Source organism: Hippichthys cyanospilos, chromosome 12 (assembly GCF_059441005.1).
Source record: "Hippichthys cyanospilos isolate Australia breed blue-spotted pipefish chromosome 12, RoL_Hcya_1.0, whole genome shotgun sequence".
NCBI lineage: Eukaryota > Metazoa > Chordata > Actinopteri > Syngnathiformes > Syngnathidae > Hippichthys > Hippichthys cyanospilos.
The window spans coordinates 5,655,169-5,681,342 of record NC_142380.1 but is presented as its reverse complement, the minus strand read 5'-3'; the positions used below and the strand labels follow the sequence as shown (position 1 = coordinate 5,681,342).

Below are 26,174 nucleotides of genomic sequence, written 5' to 3'. Positions count from 1 at the left end.
GATCCACTGATATCTTCATCAACTCATGTACCCCCTGAAGTGCTTTCCAGACAGCCATTTGAGGACCACTGGACCAGATGATCACCGAAATTTTTCACTTTTGACTTATCTGAGTTGATTGTCAAGAAGTGTTGTTCAAGGAATTGTCGATACTGTTGACAATGTGCACAGTTTTGTATCAAGTGTGACCCATCTTGTTATAGCTCCAGGTTGTTGTGGTGCCTTTTTGTGCACATGCGTTTCCTCCAAGAACTGTCACGATGCGGCGTGGCAGGATCCAGAAACAACTTCTAGCAGGTAGTTCCTTTCGATTATTTATTAAGCGCAAACATCCTTAACATCCACGTCTCGGAGAGTACTTGTTATAATCTGACAATGATTTCACAGAAGGTATTCAACTTTTATACCAAACAAAATTTTGTGACAATGCGTTCCTAAATGACATTCAATATCAGGACTAACATACAAGCCTTAATAACATTTTGCGATGCAAATGGTAACATCTTGGAACAAAAGATCTATGACATGCATTCATTGAAAACTTTTTGTGATGCAAATGGTGACATGTGCGCTTTTGGACAAGAACTTCGATTGAGAGTTCTGATCGTGACCCGGCCTGTGTACAGAGAGTAGGCCCGCATCTGTTTTTGCTTTTATTATCCAGGCCCCGCATACATAAAAAAAGAGAGGCGCATTATGAACATAGAGTGGACATGGGATTTATGTTGCCCATGCCCAAGTTGCATTTTGAAGCACTAGCTGCATTGAGAGGTGGGAGATGAGGGCTTATTTTGCCGATGGAGATTAAGGCAGGGGCTTTTTGTCATTTGTGCGAGACAAGCCATTCATCCATCCAGTTCACAGCCAAAAAAAGGCTGGTCCCAGAAATTAGCAGTTTCAGCTCAGCAGCAAAGTCGCCGGGCTGTGAAGGCAGAGAGAAATTGACTAATTAGCAATGCGCACTAAAACTTGACGGTTTCTCTCCATAACAGCGAGGGGTGGAAGGAAAAAAAAAAAGCCGAGAGACTCGCCTTTTTCTCCCCCCTTTTTCCCCTCTTCCATAGATGTTTGAAATCGCAGTCATTTACGCTCGACAGTTTTTACAATAGCCTTGAGCCATAATTTTGCGAGTCTCTCCAGCATCCATAGCCCTGCATGGTCTCTCTCCACCGGCCATGCACGACCGTTTCTCTCCCCAACCGTGGATTTCCTATTACTCTCGTTACGACTCACTGAGCCCCAGGCCCAAGGATAATGATGTGTTGTTTCTTGGTAGCATAATTTGTCACACGTATATTTCTTCTTCTTCTTCTTCTTCTTCTCCTCTTGCAGAAAGCACGGCTCCCTTCTCACACACTCGCGCACTTCTGCTTAATTCCGAGGAAACAAATGAGCTCCAAATAACGCCGAATCGGGACTTTGAATTTTCGCATCCGAGTCGCTTTTCTGGAAAAAGGAGAACAAAAGAAGTGAGCGTTCTGGGGGGGCCCTCGGAAGATTGGACTACTTTCTTTTTTCTGGAGTGTGTGCGTTGCTGAGTGTGTGTCAGGTAAGTTGTGGCTGCTCTCATCATTTAGTTGTCACAGCGGGCGCGCCTGAGTTTAGGCACGCACAAAAAAAGGCGTTTTGTCGCGAACGCGAGAGGCGCGCATGACGCTCAACTTTGAGCCCTTTTGCTTATTCTTGTCGCCGTTCGAACGGCGTGTCGGTGGCGGGGGCGAGATGCGGAGCCCCGCAGCATCCCGGCCCTCCCTTTCGGGCTCCTTCGCGTGCGGCGCGTGTCTCACGGCGCGAAGGCGCCCTCGTCCGCGTGCGATCGTCCCGCGGGCTGGAGCCGTCCCCGCCGCCTCCGCGCTTCCCTGCGGGTAAATGGCTGGCGCGCTTTGTGTGTCGCCCAGGTGCCGGGAGCCATGTCCAGATCGGGCGACAGGACGTCCACCTTCGACCCGGCGCACAGCGACACGCTGCTGCACGGGCTCAACCTGCTGTGGAGGAAACAGCTCTTCTGCGACGTGACCCTCAGCGCTCAAGGGCAGCACTTCCACTGCCACAGAGCCGTGCTGGCATCTTGCTCCCAGTACTTCAGGTCGCTCTTCTCCTCCTCCCGCAACGCCGCGGGCGGCGAGGGAGACCGAGGCGGCGGCACCGGCTGCGGCGGCGGCACCGGCTGCGGCGGCGGCACCCCCTCGTCCTCGCCCGACGACAAGCCGCCCACCCCCGGCGCCTGCAGGCCCATCAACAACCTGGTCCTGCAGGGCTGCTCCTCCGTCGGCCTGAGGCTGGTGCTGGAGTACCTGTACACGGCCAACGTCACGCTTTCCCTGGACACGGTGGAGGAGGTGCTGTCGGTCAGCAAGATTCTCAACATCCCCCAGATCACCAAGCTCAGCGTGCAGTTTCTCAACGACCAGATCTCCGTGCAGAACTACAAGCAGATCTGCAAAATCGCCGCCCTCCACGGATTGGACGAGACCAAGAAGCTGGCCAACAAGTACCTGGTGGAGGACGTGCTGCTGCTCAACTTCGAGGAGGTGTGCGCCATGCTGGACGCCCTCCCGCCGCCGGTGGAGTCGGAGCTGGCGCTCTTCCAGATGTCAGTGCTGTGGCTGGAGCATGACCGCGAGACCCGCATGCACTACGCGCCGGACCTAATGAAGAGGCTGCGCTTCGCCCTCATCCCGGCCCCGGAGCTGGTGGAGAGGGTGCAGTCGGTGGACTTCATGCGGAGTGACCCCGTATGCCAGAAGCTGCTGCTGGACGCTATGAACTACCACCTGATGCCCTTCCGACAGCACTGCAAGCAGACCACGGCCAGCCGGTAAGACTGCCGCCGTCTAACCCATCGTCGCCGCGGCGCTTCTCCATCTCTGACCGACAATGCGTTCCCCTCCCGTCAAATAACAGATGTCAAATGCTTCTCTGGTAAAAAAAAAGAAAAAAGAAGTGTCCATGGAACTCTGATGAGCAAAATGCATACATAAAGTATATACTTACAATTTACAGTTAACAAAATGGTTGCTTCCTGTTCCCATTCATTTGCTCTTATTTTGAAAAGAAGTCAAATTAAGAATGATCTGCAGTTAAGTTAAAATCTTTGGAGAAGCACTCTTCTAGAGCTAGTTGTGATGCTGCATGTTAATTTTTGCTGTGGCATCAGTGACCAATCCTATTTCTTTACTCATCCAAAGGCCATAGGTAATGTTTTTTCTTTGTTTTCAGAGTCGCATAATGGGCCGTACTCCACCCACATCTGGGCCTTATTTGGCCCACGAGCTTCAGATTGCTCACCATATGTTTTATCTCTTGGCCCTAAATACATAATTTTGATGAGAATACTGTACATGCGATCACTTTCCGTGAGAACATTTATGAGTTGTTTCATTGCGTCCCCTTTTATCCAAACTTTTGCCCGTCTTGCCACACAAGTCTCTCAATGAACGGGGAATTGTCATCATTAGTTTCACGTTCCACTCTGCGTGTGTTCCCTATCTACGTTCATTGTCTATGAGCTCATTTTGCATATGAATAATCCCTCCCAATAAAACACATGCAAGTGGGCCGGTCGCACCGAGACGCGAGCGGAGGTGGTCGTGCGTGAAAATAGGAAGCAAGTGCAATGTCGAACAATGAGCGCATTTTGTGGTTCATTGTTGAAGCCCCCGAGTCACCGGGTCATTCCAAAGTCTGACAGAACCTTGCGATCCAGCTCAGCAGACCTTTTCACAGTAGAAACCCCATTTGGGAAAAAGCCTCCTTTTGTTCATTGCAGCCCATGTCCAATACGATTGATTGATTGATTGATTTGCTGTTGTCACGCCAGAATCCGATCAAACAAGAGAATGCTGCTCCTGGTGGGTGGTTTGCCCCCCGGACCCGATCGCCTGCCCAGCAATTTGGTCCAGTACTACGATGATGACAAAAAGACCTGGAAGATCCTCACAAGTGAGTTCCAAGCAGAAGGATTTTATTAGAGGGTTTTTTTTTTCCCTCTCCCCCAGCTTTCTCCTGTTGGGGGATTTTTACAGTCGTTCCTGCGGATGAGTTTAACGCGGGTTAATTTGAGCGAAGGAGTTCCCTAAATCCTTCAGGTAATAATATATGACTATCACTTTTTAATATAAGTTTGTAATCAGAGCGTGACTTGACGCCAGTGCGGAGCGTCACGCCTGCTTGGGCTTGTTTTTGCTGAAATATGCTACCGAGACGCATGAGGAGATTGGCTCGAATCGAATGATCTGCTGCAGCAGAGATTGAAGGCGGGCTTTGACTCATATCTTTGCCCGGCGCCTTTCAAATTCATCCTGATTATTCACTAGCGCTGATCGATACCGGCTCAACTGCTCTAATTATTTACCCAAACGCACTCTCAACCGAGTCTCCTAACTCGCCTCCATGCGTTTACAAGGAAAAGCCATTCTTAGGAGGCGGGTCTCTTTCTTGCACTTATTTCGACAATCTGAAAGAACACCGAATTTCTAGTGATAGTCGTTTCTTGGAGGCTCATTTTAGCATGGACACAGACGAGCAATTTAGTTCTGTGTATTTGTATGCAACTGATAACCTGAAGCTGAGTAGGCCAAATGGGGTGCAGTAGCTGGCTGCAGCCAGTAGAGGCGCTGCTGATGAGTGATGGTGAAATGAAGCTTCTTGAAGCGTTGAATGTTTTCAGCCAATATTGTTTTGCGTGGTTCTTCATGTTGCATTATATGCTCTTTGGCACTATCAAGTTGTCAGAAAGACAATAAAATATTCACTGTAAGTTTAAGTTCACTCTTCTTACAAAACGACCATAAGCAATATTGCACTTATAGCAGAATATGTGTAGTGCAAATACTGCAAAAGAAAGTAAATAAAGCAAGACAAAGCATGACACACTCGGTTACTGTGATAACTAAGCGCTCATGCCATGTTGAAATTAGACATATTGTCACCATCTGGGTGAAATTTCGGCTCCCTATTGTGCTCTTTCAATGCATTCGTTTTATTGAGAAATTCATTTGATGTAAAGATAGGGTAATATACCGCACAATGATTAAATATAAAATGATTTACTTGCTGTCAAGTGAAAATGACTTCACATGCTCAAGTCTCAGGAAACAAGGAATCATGGCTCCGTGTCATGTGACCAAACCAGAAAACCGATGGGCCAGCGGAGCTCTGTGCATGTTTTGAACTTGTTTTTCCATTGTAACATGAGCAATAATGTACAAATTAACTATAAAGAAAACATTCACTGCAGGAAACAGCTCAAGGACTTTAGTAGCCTTTACTTTGGGCTGAAGCATTAACACAAGACAAGTGCCGTCCTGGCTGGTCTAGAAGTGGTAGAGAGCGCTAAAGTGGGTCATTTCGGGTCAGCAGGCCAACAAGTCTGCTGTTATTGGTCTTACAAGCTGCCGTGCCGGTTCACGAGGTTAGGTGACAAGGGTGCGCTTTCTGCTTTTCACGGAATTCTTTGATTTTTTTGTTTTCTTTCAAAATCGTGCCTTTTTTTTCCTTTCATGGTGCAAATTCGGGTTGTGCGGACGAAAGCATCAATGATGGTTTGTCGTTGCTTTGTGTCCAGTGTTGGAGGGGCGCAAACAGAGCCACGTATGCATTCCCTCCCTCTCGACCGTCCTCGACCTTTTGCAGACTCCATTTGCGCTCAGACTGCAAAGGTCAAACTTGAGATAATGGCAAAGCATATTTTTCTCTTTTATCCTATTGAGCTTTTATTTGTCGCTGCTCATTTCTCAGTGTTAGCCTGTTGTTTTTTTCCTGTCGTTTGGCTCAATTTGGAGTTTGGCGCCAGGCAACTTGTGTTTTTCATTGCTCTCGCGGTCTTTTAAAAGTCACGGCGATTATTTCATATGAGCTCTTTTTGCCAGTATGGCTAGTTTCACACTGCAGCATGAAGTGACGCAATTCTGATTTTTTTTTTTTTAAATTTTTTCCCTGTCCAACCTGCATCTGATTCTTTTGATGACATTGTGAACGACACAGATCAGATTATTTTCAGGTCACTTGGATATGTTGTACTAAATCCAATACATAGCAGATCTTTTGACATGTGACTTCAACCCGAACAGCCAGGTCGTAATCATCAAAACAACAATATCGGACCAGGCGAAGAAATTTTAAAACATTTTGAGAGAGATGTAGCGCAATGAGTATTTTTGTGTGCGGAGAGACGTTTCTGGGAGACGTTGCTGTCACGTAACAAAAATGTCATTCCCAAATACCGCGTCTTTCCTCTTCCTTTCCACCTTAAATGCTCTGAGCTCAAATGCAACAGACCGAAAATATCGCGGCTTTGGTATGACAGACATTCGGTCATTAATTTCAAAGCTTTCATAGCCACGAACTTTAAGCAAGCTCGTTGTGGGACATCGTGGTGTCGTCTTCGCACGTGAGACCGTTTTGGTCAATTTGGCCTTCACACACAGGTCACATATAGTTTGCATTTATTTGGAAATGTGAACGACCTCAAAAAAATCATATTTCGCAAAAAAATTCGGAATTGAGCTTTAAGCTCTGCAGTGTGAAGCTAGCCTATGCCGCCCACATCTGTTAGCGCTTTGCTTTCGCGGTTACGAACAGCAACCAGCAAAAGGCTCGGTGGGGATTTGCATGGCTCACAACTCCAAAAAGTGAAGAGTCAAATGGTCCGTGGCCTCGCCGAAGGACAAAAGTGCACACTCATCCCCTGGACACATCAGGCTGCGAGAAAGCCAGGGAGATTATTAACATTCAATCATAACTTCCCAATGAGGCGCAACCTGAGAGGGACAGCCTTTGATTAAGACATTCATCAAGATCATTTGGGAAGACTCTTGATTCTCGTCTGGCGCGTCACACCGAGTCGCTCACCCCTGGTTCCGGCGGCGATCTTGCCGCCCGTGGGGACGTCAACAAGCAACCCTTTTTTCGCGTCCTTCAAGAGAAGGAAGGATGGCGAGGAGCTAGCGCCTTAGCCGCGGAGGCTCGCTTTCATCCTAAAGCCAACGCCATGTTGGATGTTTCCCAGCAGCTGGACTGCTGCTGATCCCGCCTACCTGTGTCTGAGGCGGGTCCAACGTCCCCGCTTCCTACAACTGGTGCCTGACACGATGAGTTCAAGTCCCTCTGACAAATGCAACGCCGACAGACCGCTGGGTCAAGCGTCATGGAAGTTGCATGTGAGGGCGTTTGACAGTCATATGGCGCTCGTCTTTGTGGGGCCAGGACATCTCATAAAGCCCTGTATGGTGTCCACGTGGAGACGGCGCCTCTCTCGCAAGCGAGAGGGCCGCCCGGAAAGAAATGAGATTCAAGGCTGTCTCGTTGTGCAGCAAGTGCGATCCATCAGGCGCCGGGGCGGCGGCGCTGGAAATGACTGATGGAGACGGACAGGTGGGCCTTAACAGCCGTGCTCCGCCAAAGCCCCCGCCCCCGGCGTCCCAGATTTATTGAGTGAACGCCGTCGTGTTCATTACGACTGTCAGCCGAGAGCATTTCTTCACATCTCAATGGGGGTCAACTCGAGAATGGAGGACAAAAGCGGCAAAACCCCGTGAAAAGTGATTTTTTTCACCAACTTCTCTTGCACGCGGCCGGAGTGTGTCCACATGATTATTGTCCATTGGTGAGGTTCCATTTGACAATAGCAATCCCAAAATCCTCCCAAATGAAGACATTAAATGCAAACACGCACGCGGGCTGATGTCCAAGGTCGTAACTCGCAGTTTTTTCAAGAAGTGATTCATCTTTGGATTATTTTCACGCTGTTTTTTTTTTTTTTGAAGGAAACTTTAATTGAGATCCCTTGAAAAAAAAGACAAGGACATTATTGCAAATGAGCTGTGCAGAATCTGCACACAGATGCTGATCCAGTGACTTAAGCTCAGTCGCTCAGTCACTGGTTCGGTTCATAATATGTCTGAAAACTGATAAACTGGTTTTCTAAAGTAAAAGCAAAAGTTTTGTTTTAAAATGTTTCATTTTGATTTGACAGCCAAACGAATGAGCTGCTTTTGTGTAGGGTGACCGAAATGTTACAACTCAAATTGACTTTTTATCTTTACATCAAAAGGAAAACATTTAAAGAAGACACTAGGGAGCTGAAATTTCACCCAGATGGTGTCATCATGTCAAAGGTCGATATGGCTGAAATAAAACACTAGATCCAGTATTTTTTCCACCTTTTCTAATGGGATTTTTGTGGACGTTTGTGTCAATTTACAAATTGTAGAAGAACCACATTGGGTGTTTGAAGGTTGACGAGTAAATGATCAGTAGATTTTTCCTCTCATTCAAACTAGAACTCAAGCTCAACTTTTATGTATTCTGCAGTCATGCCTTACAACAGCGCCCATCACTGTGTGGTGGAGGTGGAGAACTTCCTGCTGCTGCTGGGCGGAGAAGACCAGTGGAACCCCAACGGTAGTGCCTCCTCTCCGTAGCTAGCAAGAGCGCAATTTCTTTGGCCTTCAACATGTGGATTCTAACTCATTTCTGCAGGAAAACACAGCACAAACTTTGTAAGTCGCTATGATCCCAGATTCAACAGTTGGATCCAACTTCCGGCAATGCAGGAGAGGTGAGTGTGCAGCGTTGCCGTCAGAGCAAATTAAAACTAGCCCCGGTTTGAAACTTCAATAGAAAATGCTCATGGGAAACGCTTGTCTGAAGCCCTAACTTAAAATCTTAACACTGGCAACTGGAAACTCTTTGTTGACGCTCTATTTTGATGCCCTAACCCACGAACTGATACCTAATTTAATACCCTAGCCCAGGGGTGTCAAACTCATGTTCATCATGGGCCACATTGGAGGTAATACTTCCTGTTGGTGAGGCGTTATGATGATGGTGATGATGGTCACATAGATTTTAAGTATGATTGTCGCGCATTTTGAATTTGGTATTTTAGCTAGAAACTCAAAGTCATAATTAGCATTTCGCAGTAAAAACTGTTCAAATCAGCATTTGTCAGGCCACATAAAATGATGTGGCGGGCCGGATCTGGTCTCTGGGCCTTGAGTTTGACACCTGTGCCCTGACCCTACACCTGGCATGAAACCCTTATCTGAAACGATGAGTCCATCACCTAAACCACTGGTGTCAAACTCAAGGCCCAGGGGCCAGATCCGGCCCGCCACATCATTTTATGTGGCCCGCGAAATGCTGATTTGACTTCAAGTTTCTGGCTAAAACACCAAACTTGCAAGTTGTCTTCAACTCTAAAAACGTTTTTGGGGTTTCCAGTATCTCTTTTGAACAGTTTTTACTGCGCTCTGATTTCAGAACTAGCTAAGTGAAAAATGTATTTGACTTTACAGTCACTTTACAGAAACTATAACTACAACGTGGCCCACGATAAAAGAGTTTGACACCCCTGACCTAAACCCCCAAACCCGTCTTCATTTGAGCTCAAGTGGTCCTGCACGTAGTCCTTTGCCCGCATCTGATGTGAGGCGCCGGCTTCCTCCTCAGGAGGGCCAGCTTCTTCGCCTGCCGCCTGGACAAGCACCTGTACGTGATCGGCGGGCGAAACGAGACGGGTTACCTCTCCAGCGTGGAGGCGTACAACCTGGACACCAACGAGTGGAACTACGTGTCGTCTCTGCCGCAGCCTCTGGCCGCTCACGCCGGCGCCGTCCACAACGGCAAGATCTACATATCAGGTCCAAAGAAAACGCTTCTTTTCTTCACAAACTCTTCACTTGAAGGTCAGGGGGCAAAAGTTTGAAAATACTTTACTACTCTATTTATACTTTATTTCTTAATGTATCAAATGTTGAATAATTTGTTTGAAAATAAAATAGAATGCGTCCAAAGGGAAAAAAAATACAGCTGTACTTTTAATACCACGATACCGTGACGCTGATATTTTTATTCGAGGTAATCATACCATCAGAATCTGATATTGGCCCACGCCTCATCTCTAAATTGAGTGTGGTAAAGTTCTTACCTAACCTTTGCCTTCTGAAAAAAATGAAAAAAAACAGCTTTATTTCTTAATTACCTGTTATACTGACTTGGCGAAATGAAAACAAAAAGAAAAAGTTCTCAATTGCAAAATTGTCTGTCCCTTTTCAGAAGAATAAATGGCTAGCTAGCGTTAGCGCTCACTGTCCCCATAAGTCATCAAAACAACAGCTTTTTGCTAACATTACGAACTACTCATCAAGTGCTGATTGTTAATGTGCAGAATCTTTGCCGTTTGCAGGCGGGGTCCACAACGGCGAGTACGTGTCGTGGCTGTACTGCTACGACCCGCTGATGGACGTGTGGGCTCGCAAGCAGGACATGAACACAAAGCGTGCCATTCACACGCTGGCTGGAATGAACGATCGTCTCTACGCCATCGGGGGAAATCACTTGAAAGGTACGCACCTCGGGTTGCCTGCCAGGAAGTCGTCCGTTGGCTAAAATACGGCGAGAATAAGTGGAAGAAAATGACCCAAAAATGAACAAAGTTTAACCTCTGTGCAGCATTGTGTCCAATCATTTGATTTTTATTTCACATCAAAGCGAAAGCAGTGAAAGAAGGCATTAGGGAGCTGAAATTTCACCCAGATGGTGACAACATGACAAAGTTCAAAATGGTACCACCACTTAGTTTTCACACTACCAGGAGAGCGCCACCCCTTGGCTAAAGTACTGTCGGTACAATGTGGAAGAATTGGTCCAAAATATGGACACAATACAACACAAGTCGGTAAATAACGCTGTAAATAATGGCGGATCAGGTTTTCTTCAGGTCAAAGCAAAAACCTTATTGATTGGGAGGACATCCAACAGCAAAGACGTGAAGCGACTCAAATCTGTGCCCACGACCCTTTTCGCTACACCCTGCCTGGTGGCTTTTTCCACACTCGCACACAATTCTCAGGGATTATTTCTCTGTCAGAGACAGACCATTATTGATTTTGAAGAACATCTAAAGCAAGCGAGATACCGTAGGTGAAAGAAATACCGGCGGATCAGTCCTCACTCACGCTGTCCTTTTGTGTCATTCCAAGTCTCTTCCAAGTTTTAAGTGATTTTCGAAGATCCACTTCAAAATACAGTAGAAGAAGGAAAAGTGATGCACATACGAAAAAAAAAACACTGCCACGTGTCATTTTTCAACTTTTTTAGAATTCTCTCACATTCCTTTTCTTCAATATAATTTAATTCCATATCTTTCGATCTCATTTCACTTGTTCCACTCATGTTTTTTCATTCCGCATTTTAGGGAGCTACAATCCAAGAGCGGTTTGACGGAGTTGCATTTTTTTGCTGTAGAACTTAGCAAGATGCTATAAAGACTGATTTTTCTCCTGAAAAATCCCCCCCCAGGGTTCTCCCATTTAGATGTGATGTTAGTGGAGTGTTACGACCCCAAAGCCGACCAATGGAACATCCTGCAGACGCCCATCCTGGAAGGGCGCAGCGGGCCAGGCTGCGCCGTCCTGGACGACAGCATCTTCCTGGTGGGCGGCTACAGCTGGAGCATGGTACGTGTTGGACCATTCTACTCCAAAGCCAATGTCATTTTCAGTCTACAAGCGCCAAAATGGGCGCAATTTTAAAAGAAATTCAACTTTTGGAACTTTTCACCATGTTAATTTCTCAGACAAAGTGAACAGAAACGTTTTATTTATTAGTTACAAAGTTTTAATGTACAAATTGTTGCGGCGGTCAGCTTAAGAACGACATCATGAAAAGGGGCGCGGCAGCTACACGGTGAGAGGCGGGGTTTCATTCAGCAAGCTGTTTCACTTGTTGGTTAGAAATCAAGTCCCCGTCTTAAATCATTTCATAAGAAATTGAATTTCCAATGCGTCTAGACTCTGAGTTAAGATCTCCTCATTATTAATCCATATAATTGACGGTAAAAAGTTTAAAATCTCAAATGTCGTGATTGGATGATTGCCCTTTAACCATCTTTACATCCCAAATATAACTCATAAGAAGAAGACTGATATGAATCTATTTTTCTTGTGTTTCTTCCTACTCTACCTCTAGGGGGCGTACAAGTCTTCAACCATCTGCTACAGCCCTGAGAAGGCCACGTGGACAGAGTTGGAAGGCGAGGTAGCGGAACCTTTGGCGGGTCCGGCCTGTTCCACCGTCATCCTGCCCGCGTGCCTCCCCTTCAATAAATGACAACTAATTCCGCCCGGGGACGCCAGCCAGAGTGATGACTGGGCTGAGTAACCACACCACCCAACTCCCGAACCCATCTGCTCGCTGGCCTCGGGCGTATCTATTGACTTTGTTGGACAAGTTTGAGCGGAGCACTTTGCTCAGTCCCCTCTGAAGGTTTCGAGAAAATGGTTTGTAAGTCATGTGTTTGGACCGGTCAACTTCTTCCGTTAGGAGCTAGCATTTCTTGACACTGTCCGTGGGCCTTTTCTTCCATTCTGTAGCACGCGTTAGCTCCCTGCTAGCTTACGCCCCGTCATTATATCATGCGTACGTCGAGGGAGAGAGGTGACTCCCGCTAGATGTCGCTGTTTGACCAGGAGTCGGTGAGTTATTTTTCATCTATAAATAGTCGTCATTGCTCACCCGCTTCTACCACACTTTCACTTTGTTTCCTCTTTCCTCACAATTCTCCCCGATTCCTAAGCGGGAGGATTTGCTTCAATTTCTAAGGACACGTTTAAAGAAAAAAAAAAAAACGGTGACTTAAAAGGTGCAGCACAAATCAACATTTTCCCATTTCATGGAAAATCGCGAATGAGTGAAGCCAGTTTCTTGATTGTACAATCAAAAAAATCGTAATTGCTTGCCAAAAGACTGGAAGCACGAATTACTAAAAATGAGCACGCCAATGACACGAGTTTTATGGCTATTTTCCATATAGGTTTCGACAATGGAGAAGTATTCGGGCCGCACTGCAAAGAAAAAAAAAAGTAACATACCGTTAGGACATCATCGCAATCTTACAAGTATGAAGTTACAGGAAAATGAAATACAAACTTGTTTCAGCTAATAATGTGTTCCAGAATGTTTTGGAGGGGAGAAATTTAAAAACAAATTGCGATATTACGAGAATACGTGTTATAAATGGGGATTAAAGGAGAAACGGTCACTGAATGAGTATTATTTATCCTTTAAAATTTCAAATTTAAATTATAATCATATATTCTGACTTCTGTTCTAAATTTTTTAGATGTCTTTTTAGCACAAATAAACGACCTAAAGCTTAGTTCGCACAGCAAGATTTTCTAATTATCGGGAACGTCTTTCAAACGTTAAGAAAAGCCAGAAATCTTGGGAACAGAACACACGAATTTATTTCAGTGAGGATTTCATTACAGTAATATTTTGTTCGGATCAGAACCTCGCAAACCACGCGAGATAATCCGAGACTCTGGAATAATTAAAGTGGCGGACAAAGAGGTGACCAGCAAAATTAACAATTGTTTCTTTGCCGGAAAAAAAAAACATGAAAAAAGAGCTTTGGTTGAATGAGTTAAGCCTGGACTTTTTTTTTTCCCTTTCGAATTCCTCGTCACCTCACTTTCTGATTGGCTGCTCTTCACCGTCAGTTTTTGGCTCGGCCCGCAAAGAGAAAAATCATAAATGGAGCGTAGTCCCGATTTGCATGGACAGCAGAAAGGGCGACAAATATAAGAATTTAATATAATAAATTAAAGACCCCACCCCCACCCCACTTTGGTCCTAATGCTCGTTCATATGAGCGTATAGGGGCCTCTAATGCACTAATAGTGAGCCTATGAGTTCACTATCATGTAAATGAATTATTGTGTTGTGTTGAATCTAAAAAAAAAAAGACAAAAAAATCTCTTTGAGTACAGACGAGTCCAGTCTAGTCTATGTTACTGAGTTAAGAATAAAAAAAAAAAGAAAGAAAAAGTCGACTCTAAATGTTAATCCTGTCAAGGTTTGTTGACTTCGTTCCTGTACATAATGGCTTGCTGCAGTGAAACATTTTTGGATTTATTCTCAAATCCTGTTTACGTCCTTTGCATTTTCGACTATGGAAATAAAGTGACTTGATGACTGAAATATCTCTCCGTCCAATTTCTGGTTGGGGTTGAGGCTGGGGACGCCCTGAAATGGTCATGGGCCAATCACGGGCATATATATAAATAAACTTTTCGAGCATATCCTCTTTTGTTTTGAAGCAATTTTTGCGGGTGGAGCTAAGACAGGCTGCCGTGCTCTGATTGGTCACCAGGAATCGGCTCTGGCCTTTATGTGTGGAGTTTGCATGCTCTCCCCATGCCCGTGTAATTTTATAAAGCTATTCTTCCTTATCCGATTCTCAAATCTAGTCCAAATGTTCCAGTAACAGGAATCTCTTTGTTCAAGTGCGTGATGTTTTCATAATGCTTGATTTATTGGTTGCTTCAGCATTGTTCCTCAGCCCCCACTCTTTACATCAATCTTGTGTCCTTACGTGACGCAGATGGAGTTGTCTATTTGAAGGAAGGTTTTGATTTTTTTTCAGCGTATATTAACGTGTTGGTTTGTGGCTTTGCTCCACCATCTAGTGGTGAGTTTATGTCCTGGAAACACGTATGCAGCAAATGAATTTCTAAGGAACCTGTTGCACTCAAAAATGCTCCCGATGCAACCAAGAGGAATTCATGACATTGTTTCTAGTTTGCAGAAGGAAAAGAAGCTCACAAAGTGAGTCACCGCACGGCAGCCGGTGGGCTGGGCTGCGGCGGGGGCGCTTGGCTGGCGGGGGTTGGTGGGCTGGCGGGCTGGCTTTATTTCCACGCCACGCTCGCGTTGATGCTCTCGTGCTTGCTGGCCGACAGCCACCCCTTCCGGTATTTATAGCCCCCCACCCCCACCCCAAAGCGTCACTCAAGGAATCCACTCCAAAGCATCATCCTCTTCATCATCACCATCCTCATCCTCGTTCCCAACTTGTGTGAGCGGGAAAGGAGGATGCCTGAGCCGGAGCCGGACAGCGTCAAAGAAGAAGAACATCTCGTGGAGGTAAAAGCACCATATTCTTGTCTCGTTCCAGCATGAATGTTGTGTTTGTGCGCCATCGAATTGGGCAGATGGATGACTTGCTACGCGAGACATGCATCAAGTGCACAATGCGTGTGTGGAAGCGGCGGGGGCACTTTGCAGCAAAAATAGATCACAGACAGCCACTTCGATCTTTATGGTCCTCGATGTATACTACACCCCCACAAAATCATGCGAAAAGTACTTTTTGCCCTCTAGCTGGTGTCCATGATTATCGTCAGGTCGCCTTTGTGTAAGCCAGCGCATCTTTTTAATGCTCCCACAAGTCTCACTGTACGCGATGAAACACAGTTGCCCCTCCCTTTTTTTTTTTTTTGGACAGGTGATCCAAGTCAGAAAAAAAGCCAACGCGCCTCTAAAAGCAGTTAGTGACATTAAGTCTATTTCAAGTAGCATAAGTGCCCAATTCAGCCTCGAATGCGATGAAGTGAGCTAAGATGCTCAATCCAATGGTGTGTTAGGTCTAACAAGCGTGACCAAGTGTTTTTGACCGGTTGCTTAGGTCATTCATCCTGACCTTAATTGAGGCTGGACGGATCTTGATTTCTCATCAGCTGTCAAGTATCTCTAGGCAATGGTATTTTTGTGATCTTTTGGCCAACCTCATCTTATCAGACAGGTTGCAATTAAAGGGACAATGTGTAAGATTTCATTACAGACAGCAGGAGGTGCTGCATTTACCAGGTAATATCATTTAATGATAACTAGATGGACGATTATATTTAAAGCATACTGTTGGGCAATAAGAACACATGTATTTGAAAGTTTTTGAATTTTATAATCATTTAATCTATTATTTTTTATGAAAAACGGTCTAAATCTTACACATTGTCCCTTTAAGGGGGATTCCTCCAATGAATAGGTCTCACTCGGCTGCGAGCAGTGAAAATTGTCTGCGAAATGGGATTAGCACCAGTCATTATATTATATCACGGGAAAATAAGAATTAAACTAAATGATTATTTTAATTCTTAAATTTGAATTTACTGGTGACAACTTGGACACATGCAGCTTTTCTAACTATCAAATGAGTTGTTAATAATTTGTTGCATCTATAAGTAATGCACTTTATTACGTTTTATATTTTAATGTATGACCCAGGTGTTCCTCTAACCTTTGTGCGGTATTTTGTCCAATCCTTTGAACTTTACATCCAAGTTATTTCACATCAAAGGGAAAGCATTGAAAGAAGACACGAGGGAGCTGAAATTCCACTCAGATTGTTAAAGTTCAACATGGCATGACCACTTAGTTATCACACTACCAGGAGTTTGCCATCCTTTGGCGAAAGTACTGCAAGAAAAACGCGTTTGCTCAACTTGTTTCTTTGCTAAAAAATGGTGCATGAAAATGTGTTTTGTCTGCGCCCAGGCATCATCCAACGGTGGCCGGCTGCCAGCGTAGAGATGCTGAGCGCTTCCGATCGCTCCTTGTCTGTCTCCCCCACGCCCAGCCTCCCGTGCCCGTCGGCGGGCGGCCAACAGCGGCGCGCGCGCTCCACCCTGTCTCTGCCCGAACCCGAGCCCTGGCGGAAGGCGCCCCCGGCCGGCCGGGCCGGCCCGCCTCAGGGCGTCCGCTCCTGCTCCCTGCAGGTTCCTCACGGAGCCTTCCCGGATCTCCCCGCCCGGGCCGCCAGCTTGGACCTCCCGCGCGCCCCCGCCGACGAGTCGGACCGGGGCTCGGGCTCCCCCGGCACCCGCGCCATTCTCCGGCGCCGCGGCGGTTTGCCGGAGCAGAGGGACGTCATCATGGCTCACTGGGCTCACAAGATGCAGAGCACGCCGCAAGCTCGCAGAAAGGAGTGGGAGTAAGTGCTTCTTTCCTCTTACAATGTCCGCCCCATGAGTTTGGCGAGTGTGAAAAAAAGCCCGGCGCTCTTTGCCGGTCCGCCAATAGAAATGGGAGAGGGGAACTGCCTCGGGTTGGCTTCGCACCACGCCAAATCTTCCACCATTTTAGACGCCATTGTTATCTTCACCCAAATATTACACCCAGCCCAGCTTTGGATACTTCAAAATTCCTCCCCGGGTTGGACTCGACCAAGGTCGCATCTTTGTTCAGAAGCTTTAAGGAGAGAATTTCAAGGCACCTGCGAAAACTTTGGCTGCCTCGGTATGGCATCTTCGCTTATCGCAGATGACGCGGTGCCATCGGTTTCTTCAAGCACCTCGGGATGTGAGAGCACTCCCTTCGCGGGGAAAAGGACTGTGTGACCTTTCCAGGTCGGGGAGGTCAAGCTCTCAATTTTTCGGCCTATATATGATCCGGGGCAAAAGAAGGTGATCCCGGAAACAAGCGGGGACCGCTGGGACCCTCGTGAAGATAAGCGGCTAAGAAAATTGATGGATGGTTAAATCTTTGTCAGTATTTGTTGGAGAATTTATAGGGTGGAATCGGCACCATTTACAAAAGCATTTTATTGGGTCTCAAAGAATTTTGGCATTTTGTGAGCCGTTTCAATTTGAATCTGCTGCCAAATGACAGGCGTAACGTGACCATAAATCAACAAGTTGCTTCACTTCATATTTTGGTCCATCTTCTGATTGGATGACTGATGGGTTATCATTTATTGTATAGTGATTGGCTTCATATTGATTCGAGATGATTCACACAGTCATCTCCGACCGATTGGTGGTTGGATTGTGTGCGCGTGCGAGTGTATGCCGACCGTTGTGGTGGCTGCCATTTCTGGCTGAGGATGCCATAATGAGCTGCTCGCCAACACTTTTGAAGTGGCTCTCTATCAGTCCTTGCCCCCACTCTACAACCCCCTCACACTCCCCCCTTTTTCCACTCCAACGGTTAGCAGTTTATTGTTATTTGCAAGCCTCGCTTTTGCTTATAGGACATAACACGTTGGCGATGTGAAAGTATGCACCAAGCTGTGTGCGTGTGCACGTGTGTGCGCCAAGTGCATTACAGGTTTTTGTCCATTAGGTGATGCCAGGGAATCAATATAAGAGAGCAGCAGGGAAGCAGCGCTGGGTGCGTTTGGGGAAAGGTAACGTTTTATATATATATACTGTATTTATAGACTTATATATCATCCGTAGTATCACATCAACTTAATGTTTTGTTATTTAGTCTTTTTCTAATTTTCATCCTTTGCAGTGGTTTAGAAAGAAAAATCCTAAACCGGATTCTATATATGATTTAGTACAAAATAAAAGTTATGAACACGGTTGTTATTCGTAATTTTCAAACTTTTAATTAGGTTTGAGGAATAGCCCGCATGTGAGTGTGACTGCCCCCCTAACCCCCACATCCCATAATGTTCGTTTAGCATCCACTTTGACTGCGTAGTTAGTCATACACATGAGTGGCACTCGGTGGTCCTAACAGTAAAAGCGGATATCCGTTGCTAGGAAACAACTGAGAGAACGATTATTTAAACAAAAAAATATTATAATCATACTCTAACCACTTAAGTCAGTGTTGGCTGAAAGCCTGTGCGCAATTGTGTAAATGCACAAGCGTGTGCGTATGGCCTCTTGAGAGCTGACCCGTGTGCGCAAATGCAACATGAAGTTGCATCACGTGACCATCACTGCGCTTTTAACTAGCAAAGGCAATCATGTGACATTCTGTCGACTTTACAGTGTTTTGTCCAGTCCTTTGATCCTTACGTCAAAGGCATTTCATATCAAAGGGAAATGTTGAAAGAAGACACCAGGGAGCTGAAATTTCACCCAAATGGTGACATGTCAAAGTTCAGCATGGCACCATCACTTAGTTATCATCCTGCAAGGAAGAAGAAGAAAATTAATGGGCAAAATATTGCATAAGGGTAAAAAACAACTTATTTCAAGTGTTTAAATTGAAAAAAAAAGATGAATGGGTTCATTTGCACCAAACTGGCCCAAGCACACCTGTGGACATTCCTAAACAAACAAAAACTGTCCCCACAAAGTGGGAAACATAGATGGCTGTCTAATTTAGAAAAAAAATCGAATAAAATAGAAGAAAAGAATGCATTGGTGAAAATTAAAGCACAATTGTGTCCTATGGAGCATTCTTTTTCATAGTGAAGTTGATGTCAAAAATGTCTTGTTTGGACAAAGGCGTATTTTGTGGCACTTTAGGGGCACACATTAATCCAACCATGGCAACAAATGTTAAAAACCTAAAAGCCTTATATTGAACCTTGGGTCACCCCGACACACAGTTGAACAAAGTTTAAGGGGGATGTTTCTTGATTTGATTGTTATTCAGAGGTGTAGACCATGATAACTTTTGTCCGTGCGGTGCGTTTTTCAGCAGGCAGCACAAGCAAATGGCTGCACATCTTGGAGTGCGCGCTCGTGTGACGAAAAGCACATTTCTGTAGGAAGAGCCATTGTGAGCCATGTCTTTTGTTGGCACAAATAAAAAGAACGGTAGCAGGGATTGAAGCCAGCCCGGTCGCTATGGAAACAGCAGACGAGGAGAGAGCGAGGAAGAGATGCTGTTTGCGGGGATGGACAAACATTTTGTGTCTTGCGGAATAGCGGAGATGAATTCGGCATGGGGGGGGTTAACATGTCTTTTCTATTTGCAAACAAAATTAAGCTCGCTCACCAACTTTTTTTCATTGCTGAAAAGAAAGCTTGTAAGGGTGAGTGGTGCAGAAGGACGCTTGGCATGTCTTCTGATTCATGCCTTTTTTTAGCGGTCAAGTGATTGAAGCGTAATCAGATTTTGCACGGTTAAAAAAATGAAAAGACGTTTTTAATTGAAGTCATTAACCAAATTAAAAGAATTATTAAGACAATCTAAGAATTGGAATTAGGCCTACTTGCTTGTAATTTACAATGATGAGGTGTAGAAAATATGCAAGCTGTTCTATTTTTATTTTCAATTCAAATAATAAAATTGAGGGGCTTGAATCCCAGCAGCCGTGATTTGTTTTGTTTTTGTCTTCCTTGCAGACTTGCACTTGTTTGCCAACTTGTGTGTTGGCTGCCGTTGGGATCCCCCGTCTGAGCCCTCAAACGCTGCCCATCTGCACACTTTTTCAGGACACTTTATTCAGCAGATGGGCTTTTTTTTAAGCCTGTTTGAGCCTAAATAATGCTTTTTCCTGAAACCTTGCGGTCATCTTTGGCAAAGAATGCCAAGCGGCAGCAGCCAGATGAGGAGAAGAACCCACCCCAAAAAATTGAACAGAACTATTTCACACTCTATTTTTACACCCGACTTTTGCTCCAGTATTAGCACAAATGGCCTACTTTTGGAATATTGCTATAGTGGAAGTGTATCTTCATTGAGCTGGCTCCCAGTTTGCAACTGCGCTTCCTTCGGCATGGGAGGCTGCCCCCCCCCCCCCCCCCCCCCAGCTTGTACTACGTACATGAGGCCAAAAAGCAAAGTGTGGGGAATCTCTGTCAACAAATGTGGCCATCATTGCAGCCAACAGCTTCTCAAGCATGGAGTCGTACTCTCACATCCGTTGAGTATGGCTTTCCTCCTTTACATATATGGCCCCGGCGGCCATCTTGTTTTTGCTTGATGGAGAAAAGGTAGATCACAATGGCGTTGCAAAACCTTGTTTGCTTATGCCATGGTGTTTTTCCTCCCGTGCAATATTTCCACCGTTATATCTACTAACTACTGGTGCCTTTCCCATCTGTCGACGGCAGGGGTGTCCAAAGTCGGTCCTCGAGGGTCCCCGTCCTACATGTTTTCCAGGTTTCTTTTTCTGACACACCAGATTCAAATGATCAGCTCATCAGCAAGCTCAGCATAAACTTGATAACGATCCTGATCATTTGAATCGGGTGTGTCAGGAAAAGAAACCTGGAAAACATGCAGGACGGCGGCCCTTGAGGACCGACTTTGGACACCCCTGGTCTACGGGCTTTAGGTGGGGGCGGGCTTTAGGTGGGGTACACCTTGAACTGGGGCCCAGCCAATCGCAGGGCACATCGAGACGCACAACCATTCAGGCACCCAATCACACCTACCGACAATTTAGAGTGTCTGATACACCTATCATGCCTGTTTTTGGAATGTGGGAGGAAGTGCCTGGAGAGAACTCACGCGGTTTTGGGGAGAACATGCAAACTCCACACAGGAAGGCCAGACAGAGCTGGATTTGAACTAGAGTGTCTGGACCAATACAATTCTAATCTTAGCAAAATATTCCTATTGCCACTACTGTTGCAAATATTGTCTAAATGTGAGCGTTTTCGATTATTGAACGCGCGTGAGGGTCGTTGCCACAGTGACGGAGCGGGCGCCCCTCCCCACTCGAGCAGCAGGTGGCGCCCCTGAGTCGCTCACTAGCGCGGCAGGTGAGCGGATCTGGATGTGCGCGTGCGCGCGACCGAGCCGCTCGGCCAGCATCCACATTTTGCCTTCACTCGGCGCGACTCGCCGCGCGGATTCGGACGCGCGAGAAGTTGCAGTTTTGCGCACTCTGCGGCCGGGACGTCAAATGGAGTGATCGGCACCAACTGCGCTCTTTCTCAACTCTTTCGCTAGAATGGCTCGCTTCGGTGACGAGTCGGCTCCGAGCGCCGCGGACCTGGACTCCGGCGACGTGGACGCGGAGCGCGGCGGCGAGGACGCGCAGGACCCGGAGACGACTGCGGCCGGCGGCGAAGGAGGCGGCGCCGACGCGCCGGCGTCCCTGAAGCAAGCCAAGGCGCAGCGGGCCAGGACCATGGCTCTGTACGACCCGGTTCCGCAGCGGCACAACTGCCTGACGGCCAACAGGTCGCTCTTCATCTTCGCCGAGGACAACGTCATCAGGAAGTACGCGCGACGTATCATCGAGTGGCCATATCCTTCTTTTTGACGCATCTTTTCAATAGTAGCAAAAGTACTCAGCCACTCCTTCATTAGTTGATTTGATTGTTGTTTTTACTCCACTTAAAAACAGTCGCTCAAATGCGCGAGTTTGCAAACGTCAAATGCAATGTGACTCCAATCATAATTCATTTATTTTGCTTATTTAAACTTCACGTACAGTGGCTGTCAAACGTTTGGAAGCGCCTTCTAATTCAAACGCTCTCAATCACACAAGAGGTGAAGAAATTCTATCTTGCACTCCTCTCGCCAGAAAGTCACTGCAGCATCGTCCAAATCCAAATCATAAAGTGACATTATTTATTTATTTTACCTAATAATTCCATCAATATTTTTTCATAATAAATACAAAAAATAGAGGAGGTGCTAATCCTTTGACTGCCACTGTCTTTTTAAATGAGAAAAATAAATGCGATGAAAAATGGTTTTCCCTTCTTTGAAATTAAGTTTTTCAACTTGGGTTCCTCATTTGAAAGTTTAAGACCTTAAATCAGGGGTGTCAAACTTGTTTATATCAGGGACCACATTGTAATTATACTTTCTGTCGGAGGGCGATCAAATCAATTGGAAGTATGATCGTCACACATTTACACATTTTGAAATCAGAAGCTGCTAAAAACTGTTTAAAAGGGATTTTGGTAACAAAAAATATGTAAAAGTCGAAGTTAACTTGCAAATTTGTTCACTTAGCCAGAAACGTAAAGTCAAAATTAGCATCTTGTGGGCCGCATAAAATGATGTTGGGGGCCGGATCTGGCCCCCGGGCCTTGTGTTTGACACCTGTGCCTTAACTGCTTCAAATTAAGTTTTTTTTAAGAAACGTAAACATCTTCATAACTATAGGTACTTGGCACTTACACTTGTAACAATTGGTGTCACAAGCAGTAGAGATGAAGTTTGGGTATTTTTGGGTATTTTTCTTCAAATTCCAATTTTGCCTAGTGAGATACACTGTGATCATTTGATGTTATCCATTGCAATCTGCATCAGTTGATGTTCCATTTAAGTATAATTAGATGAGTTTGGTGCAGAAGCCCTCCCCCCATCCCAAATAAAACTGCGGGCTTGAACAGACCAACATCTTGTCGAAGGAGGAGAAGGAAGTTGCGCTTCTGACTCTCTGTAGGTGTCCTAATACTTTTGTCCATAGTTCCCCCGCACCGAATTCAATTGCCGTGCTCTGTGCCTTTTTCACGTGGTGTGCTCCACTCAAGGCTGCGGACGTAAAGTTAGTGTGTGTGTGCGCGTGTGTGTGTGTGTGGTGAGTGTGTGGTGTGTGTGCGTGTGTGTGGTGATCATTAGAAGCAGCAGCAGCCTGTGGGGGAGGCTGACACAGTGTGGGCACATGTGCGCACAGCTCTGTATGCCTTGTAGTGCTCTGAGTGGGTGTTGGTTCAAATCCAGCTCACTGGATCTGCTCTGCTTCCTCGCACAGGAGGTTTGTGAGCGCGTTTCTCCGCACGCAGCGCGATTGTGATGGAGTTTGGAAACATGTTCCCCGCCCAAGCCTCTCGGCACGCTGCTGGGCCACGTATGGGTCCAAACGCCGCCCTCCGGTTTGCAGAGTGCCAGTCGTTCTCCGCTTACCTAACCGATGCGGGTGAGTGGGAGGGGCGGGGAGGCTAGTGGTCAACACTGGCTCCGGGGCCTTGGAGAGGAGCGTGGGAGGTCTTTGGCAAAATGTCGGCGTATTCAGACCCACGTCTTCCCCTCGCCGTCCGCTCCGAGTGCAAAACATTCAGATGAATTCAACGCGATTTGGGCTGTCGAGCGCAATGCTTTCCGAGCCAAGCCGTTCATTCAGGGAGTGAGGATAAGCCACGAGCATACATACGAACGTATACATAAATACAAATGTAAAGTGGCGGGTGGTGCGGTTCAGACTTGGGCCTTCACTGAGCACATTTAAGTGAACGTAATTGACTCGATAGTGTTATGTTTTAGGTGGTATTTGTTGTGTGTGGATTGGTTGTTGATTCGGTTCTTTTTTGTTTTGCGCTTTGGTTGGGTTTTTATTTGTCTTTTCACCTTCTGGGTTGTTTTGGGTTTTGTTAATGTTTCCCTAGTGTGAGTTTCTTGTTACTGCAAATGCGTCCACCTCTCCTTGTCATCCTGCTTCCCTTGTGGCTCTCAATCAGTTTCATGCTCTAATTGTGTCAGGTGTTCCTTGTTGTCTCATCAGTTTTGATTGTATTTAGTTTCCTGTTTCCGTTCAGTTCTTGTCCGGTCATTGTTGATATTGTCGATGTGTCCTTGTTTCTGTTGTCTGTTGTTTCGGTTGCTGTCACCTATTTTTTGTTGTCTTCATTCCATTCAGTTTTTCCGAGTCCGAGTTTTGAGTTCTGTTTTTTTGAGTTGTTACTTTGGTTAGGAGGCCAACTCTGTTTGTTTGCCCTTCCTCCTCAAATGAAATTACTGCAATTCCCCAAATATAAGACACTTTTTCTTATTGATCTTTTGACCTTCAGATGAGCATTAAATATGTAATACTGTAAATATGTTCAATAGTAGTAGCATGCTGATGGTACCAGGTTTTGTCTTACCAGTAACATCCAATTAGCATGCCAACTGTACTACTGCTACATACTTTTACTCCTACGGTTGTACTGCTGCAATTAACAGGACTAATTTGACAAGAATTCCAAGTTCTTCTTGTTTTACTTCTCCAAGTCTTTTCACAATTCAAATAAGTCTTGCTCCTACTCTAATGACCTCTAGTTGCGCAACTACTCTCAGCACGACTGCAACTATTCTAAATCTTTCTTTAGCAACAACCACGAGGACTAAACAATGCAACCTATTACTTCTACCACAAGTATCGTTCCTTTCTTAGGTGAATTAGTTGTAGGGGTGAGATGGAAGCCTTAGAGCGTGATCGATATCTTTGATTCGCTGACAACCGTGACGTATATCCCATTTACTCTTAAGAATTCGAAACATTGAACGTATCGTACACGGAGAGCAGTATTAAAAATATATTGGAGCCATTGTAAAAGTTTTTGGTCCTCCAAGTCAGGCCAAGGTGACTTGGAGGTGCTCCAGTTCCGCTACCGCCCTCCCCTGTTGCCCCTCTCTCCTGCTCCCTGCATCCCACCGTGTGAAGCACTTGAAAAGACTTGCAGGTTGCCATAGCGACAAAAACCTCCTCTAACACGTTCCCCGGTGAAACACCGAAGATGATGTCTGTAATTTCCACACGGTTATTCTCCAGCTGGTTTTGCACTTGTTGCACCTGTCTACTGAGCGCTTTCCTGAACTTTGTGGCCCTTACGCCGTTCGAGTACATGATCCTGGCTACCATCACAGCCAACTGCGTGGTTTTGGCCCTGGAGCAGCACCTGCCCGGAGAGGACAAGACCCCCATGGCAAAGAGACTGGTGAGCGCAAATCCAATCCTGGTCTTTGCATGTTTACTGAAAGTAATGCACGCTTTTGTAAAATGCTAAACAATCCTTCTTGCAATTGGACTTTTTTTCTATATAGGCTAAATATTTTCTATGCCAATACTGTAGAGGTCCGAAGTTTTTAAAGACCTCTTTATTCAGTAATTGATCATCAATACCAAAGTCCTCATGCCGTGATGAAGTATATTTGATGATTGACTTGGTCAACCAAGAAAAAAAAAATCAACAATTGAAATGAAATTTAACCCCGCCTCTCACCGTGCGACTGCCACGCCCTCTTCATGACGTCTTTCTAAAGCCAACAACAATAACTATCAGTAATTGGAGTTAGAAGTAAAAAGGAATTCATCCAAATGCATCAGTGAATATCACTTTGAGTTGTAACGTGGAAAAAAACGTCAAACATGTATCGTAATGCCCTAAATATGAGACGCACTTGTATATAGGACACACCTTTAATTTTAGGGTCAAATTCTGCTATTATTTATGTTACCATGTGCAAGACACACCAACACGTTTGCCACAATGTAACAACTACAGCAAAACAGAATAATTTATAAATAAATAAATCTTCATATATTCTTGTATTCATATCCGTAAGTTTTATATTCGTTGTGCGATAAGTGAGTTTCAAATTTCTCACATTATGAGCAGTAAGTGAACATGGCGCCAGTGTAACAGTGAATGCGCTGGAAGCAGTTGTTTTTCCTTCTCCTCGCCAAGCAGATCGAGTTCATTTTGCCATAAATACCCGCAGGTGCGCAGCATCAGTGTTCTATTAAATTTATTATATAAAATTGTTTGTATATGCCAAAAACCCTCACTGACTTTTCCATGTTCTGTAACCGTACATCGTAATCAATGTACATGATCCTCTCCATTGCGTGTGAACAAGGATGACTCGGACAGAAGTTCAGTCTGCTCACTTCTTTTATTGAAAATAATGTCATAGCTGCAACAGACACTCGCTGCTAACAGACAACTGAGGTTCGCCCTCTAGCTCATCCCGTT

At 45.5% G+C, this 26,174-nt stretch overlaps 2 protein-coding genes across 2 annotated transcripts in view; both read left to right on the top strand.

Moving 5' to 3' along the window:
- Positions 1–1,314: 1,314 nt before the first annotated feature.
- On the top strand, positions 1,315–13,951 carry klhl14 (kelch-like family member 14). Its single transcript, XM_088429511.1, has 9 exons — positions 1,315–1,549; positions 1,899–2,818; positions 3,821–3,942; positions 8,314–8,403; positions 8,482–8,560; positions 9,454–9,644; positions 10,190–10,348; positions 11,305–11,462; positions 11,974–13,951. Exons 2-9 carry the CDS (start codon positions 1,911–1,913, stop codon positions 12,112–12,114), a joined length of 1,848 nt encoding a protein of 615 aa, XP_088285637.1. The 5' UTR covers positions 1,315–1,549; positions 1,899–1,910; the 3' UTR covers positions 12,115–13,951.
- A 740-nt stretch (positions 13,952–14,691) lies between these two features.
- Positions 14,692–26,174, top strand: part of cacna1eb (calcium voltage-gated channel subunit alpha1 Eb) — a 41,842-nt gene continuing 30,359 nt past the window's right edge. The window contains exons 1-4 of the mRNA XM_088430438.1: positions 14,692–14,931; positions 16,342–16,777; positions 21,433–21,732; positions 25,031–25,136. Coding sequence (XP_088286564.1) covers positions 16,377–16,777; positions 21,433–21,732; positions 25,031–25,136 — 807 coding nt within the window. The 5' untranslated portion in view covers positions 14,692–14,931; positions 16,342–16,376. The remainder of the gene's footprint in view (positions 14,932–16,341; positions 16,778–21,432; positions 21,733–25,030; positions 25,137–26,174) is intronic.

Coding starts and splice junctions, on each gene's coding strand:
- klhl14 (XM_088429511.1), top strand. CDS start 1,911: ATGTCCAGATCGGGCGACAGGACGTCCACCTTCGACCCGGCGCACAGC. Junction 3,943..8,313: donor GACCTGGAAGATCCTCACAA/GTGAGTTCCAAG, acceptor TGTATTCTGCAG/TCATGCCTTACAACAGCGCC. Junction 10,349..11,304: donor CGGGGGAAATCACTTGAAAG/GTACGCACCTCG, acceptor ATCCCCCCCCAG/GGTTCTCCCATTTAGATGTG.